General features: G+C 38.6%; 1 protein-coding gene across 5 annotated transcripts in view; it reads left to right on the top strand.

The window, feature by feature from the left end:
• how (protein held out wings) overlaps nucleotides 1–17,199 on the top strand; it is a 96,203-nt gene that overhangs the window by 66,022 nt on the left and 12,982 nt on the right. For 3 of the 5 annotated variants that reach the window (XM_071584055.1, XM_071584054.1, XM_071584056.1), the window contains exons 3-6: nucleotides 7,273–7,389; nucleotides 11,783–11,924; nucleotides 13,272–13,376; nucleotides 14,049–14,438. In XM_071584055.1, the coding sequence (XP_071440156.1) occupies nucleotides 7,273–7,389; nucleotides 11,783–11,924; nucleotides 13,272–13,376; nucleotides 14,049–14,438 (754 nt within the window). Of the gene's footprint in view, nucleotides 1–7,272; nucleotides 7,390–11,782; nucleotides 11,927–13,271; nucleotides 13,377–14,048; nucleotides 14,439–17,199 lie in introns of all 5 variants that reach the window. The other 2 variants (XM_071584058.1, XM_071584059.1) reach the window with 2 other exon arrangements.

The following is a 17,199-nucleotide window of genomic DNA, read 5'->3' on the forward strand; positions in this document are numbered from 1 at the left end:
GAAAGCGATTGTCATTTATTCACTGGCTGTAAACGGAAAACGAACATTGTAAACGATTTTCTCTTATTTATTGCATGGCGACCTCTATGAAGCGAAAGGATCCTTGTCCCAGGTACTCCAACGGATGGTTTTATATCATCGTTTAAAGAGAGAAACCACTTCCTTGCGAATTCCGACCGTTTTCTCTGGGCGTCTGTCCTATAAAATCCTGTCATACTTCATTGCTGACGACATTACGACGGTCCCTGACATAAAGATTGGTATCTGGTAACCCACACGATTGTCGAAAAAAGCGTATTAAGTGAGAAAATCAGTGTACATTTTGATTCATCTGACATATATTAATATATTTTATAAATCTTTCTATCAAGCCCTGCCTAATATGTCACCTGTGGAATGAATGATAAAATGACAATCTGGATTTATTTCTCCTCCCAATAGGTAACCAAAAAAGTTAAAAATTTTATGAAAATAGATGGGACCAGATAACGTTACTCGTGGAATTTACGAGTATTTTATTAATGAGTTAAATTTGGTTTTATGAAAAGCGGACAGGCAAGTTAAAACAAAAGTTTTACCTGTTAATTATTGATATATTTATCATGTAGTTGCCTTTTGCGGTCAAAATCCTCTCCAGACCTCCAAAAAGGGAAGCTTAAAGATTGCAGGCACCGTCGTTGATATCATTCGACTAACATTTGTCAAGCGAGCAGGAGGAAAAGATGCCTGTATGAAAGTGTGCTACCATGTGTGATACCTGTGGACGGCAGGTTGTTTCTTAGATTTGGACCCCACATCGAATATATAATAATCATTTGGGAGCAGTCTCTGAAAATAGTGATTCGACGAAGGCTCGCCGCTTGATTTTGCTTCCGCGAATGTATCATTCGCGCCATTTTGCGTGTGACATCCAAACCCATAATTGCAGCTGGAGGTCAGAAGTTCGGTGAAATGAAAGATGAATTTAAAGCACGAGGGCTCTCTTCGCCATCTCACAGTCCGCGGTCAAAGGGGATGGCAACGGATGAAAGTGTCATTTTTATTTCTGTTTTGCACCATTTTTTGCGCTCCGCGCCCAAAACTCCCGCACCACTTGCTCCTAATGGTGTTATGTAGAAGAAAAGACGTTAGTTGCTGGGAGTGATTTTCTCTTCACCCTTCATGTTTTTAAGCTTAATGCATGACTGCGTTGAAGGTACTTGATCGCGCCATTGAGCGAATACGCTATCTTAATCTACATAAAATAGTGCAGCATTGCCATTGCGAAATAAAGTCAAGATATTATTAAAAACATCATCATCTAGACGGTTAACCTCTCTGAAGGCGTAATCCCGTGGCTTGGGAATGCGATAGTCGTGCTCGCTCCGTGGATCAGTTTACTATAAAATATTTTCACCTGATTAAGTGTGTAATATCGTCTTAGATTTGTGAGCCATTCTCACTCGCAATTTACCATTTTTAAATGAGCCCGTTGCTAATGTTAATTTTGGACGCACAAAGCGTGCCCAACTTCCTTGCCCTTTTTCCGCCTAAGGCTCTATTAATGTTTCTCGGAATTGATGGCTTCTGTGCTCCGGAATCAGTTTTTTCCTTCTTCGCCGTCTGTGAAGCCTCGCCATCTCGTCCCGGCCCCGCCTCCCCTCTCGCCCCCCTAACGCTGTCGTCTCGTCCTCCTCCCTTTCCCCACCACACCCGAACCCTTTTCCATCCCTTCCGGTTGTGGGGGCGGAGGAGCAAGGGGGGGAGGGTGTTTGAGGTTCCGAGCGTCGAGAGGGGCGGCTTGGGAGGGAGGCTGCGCGGAGCACTATGCTGGCTGGCATTCTTAAGACGGAGATTTACGTCGAGAACTTAACAATTTGAAGACTCTAGGCATTCTCCTCGTACCCGATTTATCCCCAAGCGCCGGAGAGGATTCTCCCGAAGCCCTTGTAATTTTCGGGACCACTGATATCGTAATTACCATGAAGTCTTTGTTCTGTTCGTTTGTTGAGAACTCCCGAGATCGGATAATGAATGCGCGTTGCGGTTTTTTCTCAACGTAATCAATGGCTGCGAACGACGAACCGATCTCGTATATCCTCGACTACGGCGATACCACTCCTCCCATCCCGGCGAGAGCGACCCCTGCCTGGTGTGTGCCTGCATTCTGCCAAGTAGATTTTTATTGAGAAACGAGAGGTTTCCGCGCACAGATCCACGGCTATGCGTGTACGCGTTATTTTCCAAGCATTGTGACCAAGATGGGAGTGTGGGGAAACGGGTGGCAATGGTTCCTTTTCTATTTTGGCAGGGAATATCCGCGCAGACGGCTGTTGCCTCGGCCCTCGATCACCCGCGAGGGGCCTAATTTTAGTTTCGTGTCCGATGCGTCAGTTCACTTATTCCTCTCCGGGATTCCTGGGGAAATAATTGAAACGACGCGATTTTTCTTCCTCATCACCAGATTTTCGACGTCTGCCAAAATTACCCTTATAATATCACGCGAGGGTGTGCACGCGTGGGGCACGTAGTCGGCGATAAAGTGGCCTTAACTGCCCTGAGGAGGTCTTGCATCCCTCCCGGATGTTCTGCTCTCCAGTAATAGTTTCCATCTGCTCAGCGCGGGTGTTGAAGCCACCGATGGAATAGGGGCGAGGCAGACTGGTGTTGGATCCGCGTCCGAGATCCCCGGTTCTCCTCTATTCTATTTACGTATGGCGTTGGCCAGAAATAACAACCTTCTAGCTAACACCTTTACCCCCTACCCTCCTGGCTTCCCTCCGTCTTGCCGAGCTCCGAAAGCTACGCGTAGTCCTAGTGCCGACCGACTATTTGGCCTGATGAAGAGTCATCTTGAACGATGCCGAAGTCTTAAAGAAAATCGAAAACAGTATATGTATGCCGTATAACCGGTTTCCCTTCCCACACCGGGGAATGGTATGATCGACATTTGGGTGAAATGAATATTAATGTTAATTTTGTTGCTGTTATTAAGCGCTAGTTCATTAAATTTGGCTCAAAAAAGGAGTTCGATGAAAGTACGTATGTGTGTGCCTGCCTTGCTGGCAAATTCATTAAGACTTCTGAAGCCGTGCGTGCAGAACCGACATTCAATTCATATTTTTTTGCTTGGCCTTTTGCCAATCTAAAGCATATGGGAAACTTAGAAAATTCAGGAAACTGTAATATTTATCAATGGGAAACAGCAGAGAAATTATGAATACATGAATGTCAGATAATTATTTGAATTAACATTTTTTTTAAATTGCAGCGTTGATGCAGCACTTTCTAAACATTTGCTGGCCTAATGTCTTCAAATAACTCGAGCTATATAATGTGCTATATAATCCTGTGCTGACTCTAAGGCTGGATTTTTGGTTCAAAATGAGGGTGATATAGGGTATGTTAGGTCAACCAGGAACTTCAAGTACTTTCACTTCAGGGAAAGGGCTTAAGGATCAGATGCAAGAATTGTGACAATGGATTGGGGATAATTGCTTCCCCAATTGGAAATATCCCTTGCTGGTAACGGAACATTTATGTAAGAAGCCCTATAAAATTCTTTGGTGTTCAGCCAACCAATTGAGCATAGGATGTTGCTTTCTCATAAATTTATTAGTAAAAAATAATGTTGATTAGTCAGAGAGATAAAGAGTTGTGTGGTGCGGGAAGGAAATGTTTTTGGTGCCATTTGAGGTATATTGAAAGAAATGAATGGTTTTAAGGCAGCAAAAATTGCAGTCAATAAATCTTAGGCTTAAATGGTGTGGCGAGGAAGCTTGGGTATGCCTGGATGATGCTGATTAAATGTGCTGGGCGTGGAATGTTTGATAGCGGTAAAAACAGGAGGGCGAGGTGAAGGGGAATGAATTAGCCCTGAAAGAATATTGATTAGGTTCACTGTATACAAATAAGAAAGAAGCTTGGTTCATAGGTTTGGCCATTTTGAGAAGATTGACGAGAGCTGAATCACCAAGAAGTGGGAGGGAAGAGTGAAATGGTTTCAGGGGGAGGAGGAAAGAAATCCATGGGTGAATTTGTTGGAAGAAATTCTCAAGATGAAGGAAATTAGAAGTCCTAAAAAAGTGGGTTATTAACTACATTGATTTCTAAATGTGGAAACTAGTATAGACCACAATAATATTGCACATTCGATTATTATGTAAATATGAGGTCTCGTTCAGTTTTGTTGATATTATTTTTCACTGAAGGAATTCCCTGCTCCTTGTAATGCCAAAATACTTCCATCACCTTCCACTTGAAGCGAATCAAAGTTATGTTAGATGACCATGAAATGAAAAGTTGGCTGCTTGATAGTTTTCCTACATCGATACATAATGCTGCGTCAGTTGTTAATGTTTGTTGATCAATCAATCCAATGTAATTGATGTGCGAAGAATTCAGAGTTGCCACAGAGTTTGTGCAGTGACCATTTCGTTCATAGTTATCAAGTACATATTAAGTTATTCTGGATCCTTCTCTGGAGTGACTGAAACACCTGGCCATAGATTGGACAATATATTCTGTGAATAGTCTACTCCAATGAATAATGCTCTCTGGAATATTTCTGCAGTCTTAATTCCAGAAAACTAAAAATAATGGTATTGTTAATAAATTTTATTTAAACGATGATGCATCTGTCATAATTGCTTAGCATGCGTACGATGCCTTTGGTGGGAAGTAAGTTAGTGTGGCTGCTGTTGGATGAGCGAGTAGTTGGCATGACTAGGCTGGAGAGTCTCGTGCTTAGACTCCAGCAGTTAGCAGTGTCATTTTTGTCCTTCTTAAGATGAGTACATTGAGGTGAGGAGGTGCATGCATACATTTGGTACACCTCCTGCACTCATGAATTTGTAGGCAACTAGGTTACAGAAATCATAAAGCCATTGAAATAGTGCCTTGGAAGGAATTAACATATTTTTAGATCTGCGGTTCTTTTGCTATTTACATGTGATTTCATTTCAATTCATCAGGTTGAAGGAAGAAACTGTGAATTTGTTAATATTACTTCCATTTCCACATGAACTTGAGTTTTTAATTATATATGTATATATATAAACGTTGTTAGTTTACCACGGAGCAAACATGGGTGGATGAAGGAAGAGTCATGCATTGAAATATGTGGCAATAAGGTAAACGAAATGGTTAATGTATGGTTCTCAGTGATCTCCAATTGTATTCTTATATATTGAAGTTAAACTCGTCTTATCATAATTGAGTGCCACTCGGGGAAAATTAATTTTCTATGAATTCATTGTTTCTATTATTGATATTTTTGCTTTTTATTGTATTCCCATGCCCTTACCAATTTAATTCTGGATACGCTTTAGTGAAAAGGTTGAGATATGATTTCAGGGAGTTGATTTTAGGATGTTTAGAGAGGTGTAGTCATGGAGCGCGTAGAAATTCCTCTTCCAGCCATAAGGATGACCTTATTCAAGGTTCCACAATTGGAAATTAGCCTCGCATTGGAAAAATATTGTTAAGCAGTGTATTCAAAGGTTTTTTGGTCTTCATTTAGAATCTATTTGGCTTATATTTCTAAGTTCCACCATGATTTAGAAGCTTGCTGGTGGTGCATTTCCTCTGCAAATTCTGAAGATGACGATTTCGCACGCTCAAGCCTAATCCTGTATTTAATGAGCTTAAATGGAAATAATTATGGACTGTTTTTTTTGGCTAATCTTTTTCCTATACATAGGGCTTATATTCGGTTGCAATATATATGGCAGGATTTTAAAATGTTTTCTCCAGTCCATGCGTGCGATACGGTGGAAGTATGCTAACTTAAACGATAAAGATATTAGATAGCAGATGTTGGAGGGGAATGGAAGGGGGCCGAAGATGACTTGGGAAACTTGGGTCGGTGGTGATCTAGAAGAGGCAGTGGGATACGCCAATGAGTTAGGAGGGAAATGGAGGGAAGAGTTGTTTTTGACTCGAGAGTAGCATTTCTGAGGGAGCAGTTCGGCTAATATGTATTTTTAATTATTCTAATCTTAATCTCCATCATGAAACAGAGAAAATGGCTTTGCTCAAGGACCACAAGTTGGTAACTTCGTAACCATGAAATGTGCTATGGAAAATCATAAATAGTAGATTGCATGATATTGTGTAAAACCACCCCGGGAGTTTTCGTTTTAGAAAGGGAAGCAGAGCACATGGCACCATTACATGAATGAGAACATGCATGGGAATGTAGAGTATGACCAGGAAGCCTATGTGTACTTAGTGTGATATTAAGTAGCTGGATGAAAGTAGCCGGGATCCAGTGAAAAGACATCCTGCTGAATGTAGGAATAGAATAGAGGAATGGGGGGACCTTATTTGAAGCTTCTGAGTAATCAGTAGTTGTTACAAGGGAGGGCGAAGAGAATGTATCGAGGTGGGCACTAGTGGATACAGGAGTGATGCAAAATACTCCGTAATCACTTTTTACTTAAAATGCGAGAGAAAGTGTAGGTTGGCATGGGAGGAGAAGTTGGGGTTGAAGGTGGCTGAGGAGGTGGTGGTGTCTGAATGGCAGGTGAGGAAGCATTAGTGCTAATGGCCGAGAGAATTAATGTAAATTTGACTGAAGCATTAAGTATGAAGTTAAATCGCAAGAATGTGAATGCTGTGAGAGTCTTGGAAAGGAGGAAGGTTAATATTTTCATCATAAAAGTTAAGCATTAAAATAGAAAGGAATAAATTTGATGAAGGTGGTATGTAATGCACACGTTTAGGGAAATTTGAAAGAAAGAAGAGTCTAGCATTTGAGACTCTAGGATGAGGATTGTTGGTGACAAAGAGCATTTTATGTCTATAAACAATCTATACCTGTGACGTAGAAGCAGTGTAACTGACTTAAGAGTTTTGTATTGTCCTTCTCTCTGATGATATGATTGTCTGTGGTACATAAATTTGGCAGATTTAAGTTGACTTGAGGTAAGATTTGTTTAGAATACCCATTGAATGGAGATCAGGAACATTATCGGGCATGAATCCGAGTGATGCAAAGTGGGCTTCATTGTGAACATTCTGGCTTATCAAATTGTGAATTTTTGACTTAAACTTGAGAATTTTGTTGCAGTTTTCTCCCAAGGTAAATATTTCGCCGAAAGTGTTTGTGATTGATGTTTCTTATGTAGAGGAAGCATTGATTCACCTCTTTTCTGTGTCCCATTCAGAAAAATATTTGTCTATGATAAGGATTTATGTTCAGCTGGTTTGGAAATAGTGTAGTATGTGTACGGGTTAACTATGGCATTTGATTACTTTTAAGATCTAAACATGTATATTCTTGTGTTCCAGTTCAATTTTGTTGGGAGAATACTTGGGCCCCGGGGAATGACGGCGAAACAGCTGGAGCAGGAAACTGGCTGCAAGATCATGGTCCGTGGAAAGGGATCAATGAGGGATAAGAAGAAGGTATGGAAATCTTTGTTTTTGCTATAACAGTGTTTGAGAGAGATTTACCAAGGAGTTACATCAAACAACAGCAATGAGTTAATGATTAACGGCCAAAGATGTTTATGAAAAATATGTCACATCTGAAGCTGATGAAGATAAAGTAGCTAAGCTAAGATCATGACTAATTTGTCAAGAATTGGCTTTAAAATATTGGGAATGTGACTCCTGCAAAATTTGTCATTCTTTTAAGGAAACAGGGTTGCATAATTATAACTCTGGCAGGCCGTTGAACCAGTATTTAAATGTTGCCAATCCTAACTCCATAATGTTCAACTTTTGATGTGATTGGAGTATGTCTCCTGTTGTAAAGAAGGTCTTATTAACGCTAAAGACTCTCTCATGATTTGAGGTTAGCCGGAAACGCAAGCCCACTGGGGTTTGGCTCATGCCTTAAGTCGGAGAATGAGTGAATCCAAAGTGGAACAGAATAATAGTCTCTTCAGCATGCAACTGGTGTTGATGCCATTGAATCTCTTGTAGATCATTAAGTGAATTGCAAGGGATGTGTGGAACCTCGGCACTAAACATTGTTCCCCTCATAACTTTGCTCGGAGCTCAATTGAATAAATGTTCTCATTGGATCGTATTGAAAAATAATTGAAGAAAGTGAAAAGGCTAGCTATTTCCTTTTTTCAAGAATCTTTATCAAAAGCATAACATTCATTGGTGTTGTATTCCCTGTTCCAGAAGTATACTGTTAAATTTGCCTTCTAGTGCATGCTTTACACATTACTGAGAATTAAATTTTGTTCATCATGTCATGAAATATGTAAGTGACATTGTGACCCCAATCTATTTGCTATTGTGTTAGTTATTAAGTCATGTGAAAAAAAGCCAGGTATTCATTTTTGTGGAAGTTTTTATAATACTTGGATGTAAAAGTTGTAGAGATATTAATTTTCATATATTTGTGTTTGCATCTATTTAGATGATAGTTTGTGTGACTCTTCATTATTAATGTCCCATGTGTTTTCTCTGTGGGCTTTTTTGGTGAGTTTGAAATGGAAGTGGCCTTTGACCTCTTTCTGTTGCTTCATTTCTAATTGATTGAAATTTTTGTTGTCCTTTCATGCAGCATTAAATCAAGGTTCTGGTATGTATCCGTTTCTAAACTAACAAAAGAATGATAGTTCATTTTGCTATGATGATCCATGTGAGCCTAAGGTTCTTTTTTGGCTGAAGTTCAAGTATGTAATAGTAAGTGATATGATTGCACATTTGTTATTTGAGGAGGATATTTTCTAACTTACTCTTTCAAATTTTTAAAATATATTTGTCAGGACATTTGTAGTCATTATTGAATTTATTTGACAGTAGTTCTGTTGAAACCTGTAACCTGTTAGAAAAGAGTGGAGCGGTTTTAAATAACAATTCTTAAACCTGTCGCTGTCAATCCAAGTGGTTTTACTAGTGTTCTGCAACAGTATTTCCTCTCCATGGCATTCTCTTATCTGTACTCCATGGTTATAATTTTCCACGTTTCCCTTACTCTTCATATTAAAATCAATGCCATATTATACCCCTTAAATTATGACCAGTATCTGCGCCAATCATTGGGAAGCTTTGTGAATAGGTCACGAAACTGTTTGTGGTCATTGTATAATTGGTAGCCATCTGTATCTATTGGCATTTTTAATGTGCAACTATGCTTTTGTTGGCATTTGAAACTGGCATTAAGCAATATTTAGTATATTTATTTTTCAAATATGGTTTTCATATTAAGGATTATAGTTTTAAAGTGATGATGCTAAGTAGTATAAAGCTGTAAATAATTGATATTGAAGATGAAAATCCCTGACGAGGCAAACATGCAATACCATTCCATGTTCAAGTGTGAAAGAGGTGTTCAGAATGAAATTTTAACGTTGGTGTGGAGGAAGTATTGTTAGGTTCAAACTACATTGAAAGACAAGGTTTAATGTCATGAAAGATGAATTGTAAGTCTAGCTAAATTCTAAGACTAGTTTTTCCCCGTGAAAATTCAAAAAGAATGTGTGTGGCAAAGTTTGACTAAACATTTTAAAAACTATCTTTAACTTTTTTTTGGTACTGATACCTAATTTTTAATGGCTGTTTTAGTGCTATCGCATCCTACTTGCCCATTTGCTAACACATAAATTATTACATAATCTTACTTTTATTCCTCCTTAACTTTGGTTCTTTATAAAAAAAAATGTCATCTAGTTACAGTGCTCGGACTTACTCTGATATTTTGTCTCTCAGTCATTACTTCTAATAATTCTCTTTTTACTAAGTTTATAAGTAATTTTGTTAATGGGTTAAATTAGCACGTTTTATAGATCATAGTTACTGGATATTTGTGTTGCGTTTCATGGTGTCTCAACTCCAATTTAATTTTTCCAATATTAATAAGAATCCAAACACTTAGTATCCAGTGTAAATTATTTGTCAGCAGTAGATCAAAGATGGTCATCTCTCAGATGTCTTATAAATGACCAGGCAAAGGCAAGGAATTGCCCTTAAATATGAATTTTTTGCAGTAAAATTTGAAGTTTCCCCATGCTATGAAATGTTCTAATGCATTAACCTCCTTGATAACATTCAATAGAACACCTGAAATATGCGAAAACTGTAAAGGGTGAAATGGATTTAGTGCCACCAGATCTTAATTGTAGTAGGCTGAACACATTTTAAAGATGAAAATTGAAGGCATCATTGAGTAGACGTGCCATCATCTCTCAGAATATTGATTTGAAGGTCACGGAAGGGAATATAGGAGCACCTAGATGAAAATACACAAATGCTACAGGAAGACCTAGCAATGGGCTGAGCCTGTTCCGCGTGATTTATTTTGATAATTGTTTAATAGCAGTATTTCAATGTGTGCATGAGTCCTGTCAAGTAAGGTTTACTTTTTTAAAATCCCTGAGAGCCTTAGTGGAAGACCATTATCAGTTCTCCCAGAACTTGAACCGGATATTATTGAAATGATGTAAATAATTATTGGAAAAGGGGTCGTGGTAGCAATTCTTGCATCAACCAATGAACGACACTGTCATTGCATTTGAATTGAAATTGTAGCAGATGCTGAAGCGGAAGCAGAATCATATTATAATGTGGACAGCAGTACTTCTGATAATGACTATAATTCAAAATTAGTACTCAAATGAGGGGTCTCGCAGTGTCTGGAGTGCCTTCTCACAAATTAGTTGTAAAAGAGAATCACATTTATTTTTGAAATACGAACAAGTCAAATTAAATGCACAGAAAGTCTGTAGACTGCAAAGTAGGTCCTGGAGCCTATGCTTGCTACTTAACGCCTCACAAAAGTATGTCCATCGAAGCAATAACTACCACTTGCTCAACAACAGATGCAATTCACAATTCTTCCAGCCTTCGCAATGGCTACCTAAGAAACACAACTTTAGCTCATGGCCAGCTTTGCATTGCCCCTGGTCAAGCATGCTCATTTGTTGGGTGAAAGTACGAACATGACTTGAAAGTGAATGACTGTGGCCCCTTGAATGAAGGCGATCTTGTATTTGCAGAAAATATTTTTTACCCCAAGTCTCAATTATTTTTTGAATATTTAAATTGTTAACTGTTAAATTGACTTCAATTATTTTGAAATTAATTTTGTTAAGTGTTACTTATTACTTAATATTTATTTGTACATACAGTTCCTTTTTAAGGTCTGAGACGCATAATACAGTCGTCCATAATTCTGGAACTTCTGAGATTTCTAGAGTTTAACGTGGCATTTTCGGTTTCATGCCTATGTCTGCTTTTTCACATACCTTTTGACATAGTTTAATGAGTTATCCATAAAATAATTTATATGATGATCCTCCATTGTAAAAAAGTTTTATCATGGTCATCCTCCTCTTAGCTTGAATAACTTATCTGAAATTCTTGATAAGTTATAGCCAGTATCAATAAATTATTTTTTTTATATTATTATTGGACTAATTTATTATTACTAATTATTCTATAGTGCCTACTCTTGATGCCTTTAGTATTATATAAAACATAATGCAAACCTCATCCTGGGTATGCTGATGAGGTAAAACATTCATAGGATACAATTAGTTATTTCTTAATAATCTTATTCTGTCAACGGAAGCTGCACATTTTGTAGCAAAAATTTTCTATTTACATAACCTTTATCATTTTGCCATAAAACTTGTAAGAACTTTCTCACAGTATTTAATATTGCTTGATTGGAATACTTAGCAGCACTAATGCTTTGTTTAGTTTTGCGAGGAAAGTTAACTTCTTTTTCAAAAGAATGTGTTGGATTATTTTGCAAAGTGACAGCAATTGTTCACAATAATTTTATTTAAATTACCATTGGCATTAATGTTTGTATCGGAATTTTTTCTAATGTCAGGAGGAGCAGAATCGTGGTAAGCCAAATTGGGAGCACCTGAACGATGAACTTCATGTTTTGATAACTGTAGAGGACACAGAAAACAGAGCTAAAGTAAAGCTTCAGAGAGCAGTGGAGGAAGTGAAGAAGCTGTTGGTTCCCGTGGTGAGTGGACCCCAACCCACTGCCGGCAGAAGCCGGTTCCATTTGTACACTTACATGTGGACATTCCTCCTATTATGGGAAGAGTCAACCCCAGCCGTACTCTTTTAAATGGGCAAAGGATGGGTGAGGGAAATTAGAGAGGATATATGTAGTAAATCAATAAATAAATAACTGAAATTAACGAAAATAAATTTATTGGGCAAACTGTTAGAACCAAAATATGTTCTGGCTAAGGTGTCGGATAGCATTGACCCTCGCACTTGTCAAACACTCTGCAGTCAGGGGCTTACGAGAGAATTGTCTCTGCACCAGCTGCCCGCCGGTCCCGCGTAATGAAGTGAAGTAAATTCAAATTAATCGCGTACTCGCTAGCTTGGATATACTATACAGCATTGATCCTTGCTAGTCTCAAGCACTCACACTCAATCAGGGCTGGCGAGAGACCTGTCTGCACCAGTGACCCGTCAATCACACGTAATATAATAATGATAATGATAAAAGCAAATTACTCACACACTCTCTGGCTTCTAGGTCATATAAATGTGGACATTCCTCTGTGAACTTTAGGATATAGCCACTGTATTCATAGTTATCACTGAAACCCAAAGTGAATTAACAGAAAATTGTCATTCCCCTGGTAATTTTATATTGCTTTTGCTTTCCAGACACCCAAGTATCTCTTGTAATATTAATAGATCCTTAGCTCTTAGAAGGTAGACTGCACTTGAATTCTGACATTGAGGTAATAAATGTGATACCCCATATGCTGTATTTCCATATTTGGCCGCTTGTGCGAGGAAAGATAAATTTACTCTTATATTGATGTATTTAAATACTTTTCACCCCCCGCATATGAATTATGAACATGTGTGAACAATTACAGCAAAACTTAAGGTTGAGAACGTAACAGTTTTGATAGAAGGGCCTTGTCATAAATTTTGATTGATGATCAATGACTTTTTTCCTTGATGGAATTCAATAATATATTACATTGTTAACATTTTTAATATAAATGTGTATTTTAGACCACAATAATATAGTCTATCATTTGTAATGCTACAGTTAACAGCTAAATGTATTGGATTAATTTTCCAAATTGGTTCCCCTCCCTGTTTGTACTCTTGTAATTTTAGGACATGTTCAGAATCAAGGCTTGTAGCCGTATTGAATGCATCAGCTGATTTCAGGACTCGATGGAAAAATTTGTCAATTAGCCATCATTTTTCAGTGCATGTTATGCCGCATTTATCTCCCCTCTTCATGTAAACATTAACAATACCAGTTGAATTGGTCACCTCCCTCTGAAGCAGTCTTCCTCGCGTGACCTTGTCTGGATTGGTATCGTTGCAGGCAGATGGGGAGGACGAGCTTAAGAAGAGGCAGTTGATGGAGCTCGCCATCATCAACGGCACGTACCGAGATTCCTCTGCCAAAGCAATTGCTGGAGCAGGTAAGAGATATGAGTGATTTGACTGAGAGTTAGTGAGCATTTTACTTTCTGGAGAGAGTCATTGCCATTGTTCACAGAATATCTTGATGTAATATGAGTCTCCTATGTTAACTGAATCTACTCGGGCTGTCACATACTACTGTGCTTGGTAGTACAACGTAACAATTGATCAATTTTTTTATGTTAGAAGAGTGAAGTGGAACTCTTAGTGTTGACTGGTAATTAATAAATTAAAAAAAAAAATTTTGATGGCCTCGTAGAACAAAGGCAAGAATTAAAAGTCAGTTCCTTGAAATCTGCATTTTTAGGATATCCTGGGGAAAGATTGTTTCATCTTTGGATACGTCCTCCAATGATTCATTTAACATTGCTCAGGAATATCTCAATCCCTAAGATCAAATTCGCAAAAAACTTCCATAATGAGAAGATTCATGAAAAAAGGCAAAAAATAATATTAAAAGATATCGTGCCAGGAAATGATGTATATAACACTTATCATATTTATTCTTGCAGAAAAGACAAAAAGCATTGGTAGTAGTGTTGGTTGTATGGAACTAGTTAACATGGATGACCAATGTAGCCTCAAGTTGGAGGAGCCCTGGGATGGGGGATACATGCATACCGGCGTGAATGCATGGCCATTTCAGAGGCATGTGTTTGTTTGTTCTTCAGTGAGCGATGACGACTGGAGGCGGTTGGCGCTGGTGGCTGCAGCAGCTGAGACGCAGCGCCTGCTGGGCGGCCCTGGTGGGGGTGGAGGTGGTGGAGCAATTCCGGGCATGGGCCCGCCCATGAGGCCCCCCACGGCCCCCTTGGGAGCCCCCCTGATCCTCTCCCCGCGCATCCCAGTGCCCACCTCCTCGGCCACGATGCTCAATGGCTCCGGGCCCCCACACCCCCCACCACCACCTCCTCTCCTCTCGGCAGCGGATGCTGCCGCGGCGGCCGCAGGTCTCATCTACACCCCTTACCCCACGGCAGCTGATTACGCCAACTATGCAGCATTGGCATCGCCCCTGTTGGCAGAGTATGCTTCGGCTGCGGCCGCTGACCACCATGCTGGTGGGTTGTTTGCACGCTGACCTTTCCTCCCTCTTTGTCCGTTACCTCATGAAATGCTCGGCCCGTTAATATGTCTGGACCCATTAGGATTCAGTCGTGTTGTGATGGAAGGGGGGGTCAGCGTGCCTCGATGCTTTCGGCTGTGCTCCACTCGCCTGGCTAGCCCAGGCTACTGCCCCTGGCTAGCCCTTAGTGGTGTTTCTCGTGTGAGACATGGCAGTGAGGAGGTGTGAAGGATGATTGTTTATAGTGCAATGCTCTCCTCTTGGATGTTTTAATTAGTGTCTGCATGTTTCCCATAGGCGGTCCGAGGCCACCGTCCACGCTGGTCTTGGCCTTGATGGCTCTCTTGCGAGTGCCACGTGAGGTGGGAATGACAGACCCACATAAATTCAGGTGTTGCATTTATTGTTTCATTAGTGCTGAAATGCCCACTCGATTGGGTACAATTATATTTTGGGTGGTTAATGCATAGGAAGCAGTCATGTGGCTGTCTTTATTAGAAAAGAAGTTAGACATGACATGTTCGTGGAGTTGCTGCCCCTCTTTGAATGTACAGCGATGCACATAGAGTGGGTGAAGTAGGTGTCATGTGATTATTTATGGTATGTTATAATTATTTCTTTTCGTGGCTAAGCCATTTGAACTCTTTGAAAAGGGTTTCAAGATTGTGCCTGATTATAGTATTGCTTCTTAAGAAGATTATGCTATCGGCACCCTAAAAATCAGTTGTAAAATTTGTCTTTCTTGTAGGCATGTATTTATCATCCCGTATTTTGATATATTTATACAAGTTTTTTTAAAGTTTGCATTTATCATTCTATTTTTAAATCAATTGAATGTCGTAATTTTTTTATTGATGAAGTACTGTTTCAATTTATATTTCATCTTAGCATTCGTTTACGTGTAGGAAATCATATTTATCTGTTCTGCATGGAGTTTACTGTTAGTATGTTAGATGACGTACTTGAATGCATAGGATGTGATTTGGTGGAGCTCAGGAATCAGTGAGATTTGTATGAGAGTTTCTTTTAATAAAAATGCAAATGGTGGAGGACATTTAGAGGCCAGAGATATGGAGTTGGATTGAATAGGATTTGGTTTTTGGCTTGAATGGACCTTCGTGGCTTAGATGAGATTTTTCTGATGCATTGCTGTTGTGTTGTGCCGTGAGCTGTAGACGAGCAGTTGAAATCAAATGAGAATTCATAAGTTTTATTCTGATGACATGAGATATGACTTCAATATTTTAAGGAAATTCATAATGTTTCCTGTATTGTTGATAATTGTGTAGGTATAACTAAGCTTTGGGAGATGTATGCAGACTGTTCAACATACTGTAAAACCTCTATTTAGTTAAACCTAGTGGGCATATAATTCTGAAGTTAGTGCGTTAAGTATTTTTCTGATATTGTCACATGGTGCTACAGATATTGAGTGCAATTTAAAATATAGAAGTTAAAAATGATGAGTTATAATCCAGTTACCAGCAAATACCAGGGTTATATAAAATCATTGTATTTACGTGCAAAATATACAAAGGGAGATATAACTTTTCAAATTGGTGATTGTTATTCTATTTAGTTTTTCGGCAACTGTTAAGAAATTTGCTACCTTGTCTCATTTGTGGTGCTATTAGTAATAAGTACTTTGAGAATGGAAATTACTCATATTTTTTGTGAAGAGTTGCCAAAATCATTACCTTAGGGTAATTAGAGAAATATTTGCATGCAAGAAAAATAGTCTTGATTGAAAAAATCTGTGGAGAGACTAATTGAATCATTTTCATACTGTGTGGGAGAACATGGATACCAGCAGGCATTTTTGAGCCAGTATCTATCCCATTTGAGAACTTAGAGGAGTGTCATCAGAACTAAATTGAAATTTATTTAGTTTTCATGATGATACACAAAAGTTTTATGTACGTCATCAAGTCATAACATGAGATGGATGTTGGCTATTAATTAATTTGGCTAGATAGAGGTTTTACTGTATAGTGGCTGGTGCCTTATGACAGTCATTTTGATGGCTTGAAGATATTTATAACTAACTGTTTGAGTCAGTGGTGAGAGCTCTAACAAATTGTTTTATTCTGCCCTGCAGATAGTGCTTTGTTTAGCTGTGTTACCTTAGCTGTGTTAAAAATATTATTATTGACTAAAATATCATAGTTGTTTTAGCTATTTATGTAAATTGCTTATGATTTATATCTGTTGCTTTTAGAAAGTATTAATGTAGTTTAAGAGGGACAACCATCTTTAACTCATTTAAAGGTTGGGGTTCTTAAAAAAATAGCTTGTTAGGTTATGAATAGGCATATTGCAATTTTTCATAATGGAGTATGTAGTGTACTTCTCATTAGATGGTATTCATATTCTTTGTACATGATATTTTATGTATCTCTGATATTTTTTTTATCATTTACTGAGTTTGATAGAAAGGTGATCATGAAATGCTTCATCAGTTTTTGGCGCAGAAGTAGGCCGGTCAGGTACAGATAGTTAAGTTTGCATTTGCTTAAAAATCCATGTGTAACCACATTGACTCTTGATTAGGTTTGTTAGTTTGTCTCTAAAATTTTTCAGCTCGTAGAAAATATCCTTGGATAGCTGTAATTTTTAACTACTGTGCTGATATTATGTGGCTAGCTAAGGCACATAGATTCATGATTGATTCATCATTTGTGTTGACATTTAATATCCCACATGAAATCTATTCTCCACATATATGATTGAAATTGTCAGCGAACACCTTCAGTTGG

This window comes from Hetaerina americana, unplaced genomic scaffold, assembly GCF_022747635.1.
Source record: "Hetaerina americana unplaced genomic scaffold, ioHetAmer1.1.p SCAF_16, whole genome shotgun sequence".
NCBI lineage: Eukaryota > Metazoa > Arthropoda > Insecta > Odonata > Calopterygidae > Hetaerina > Hetaerina americana.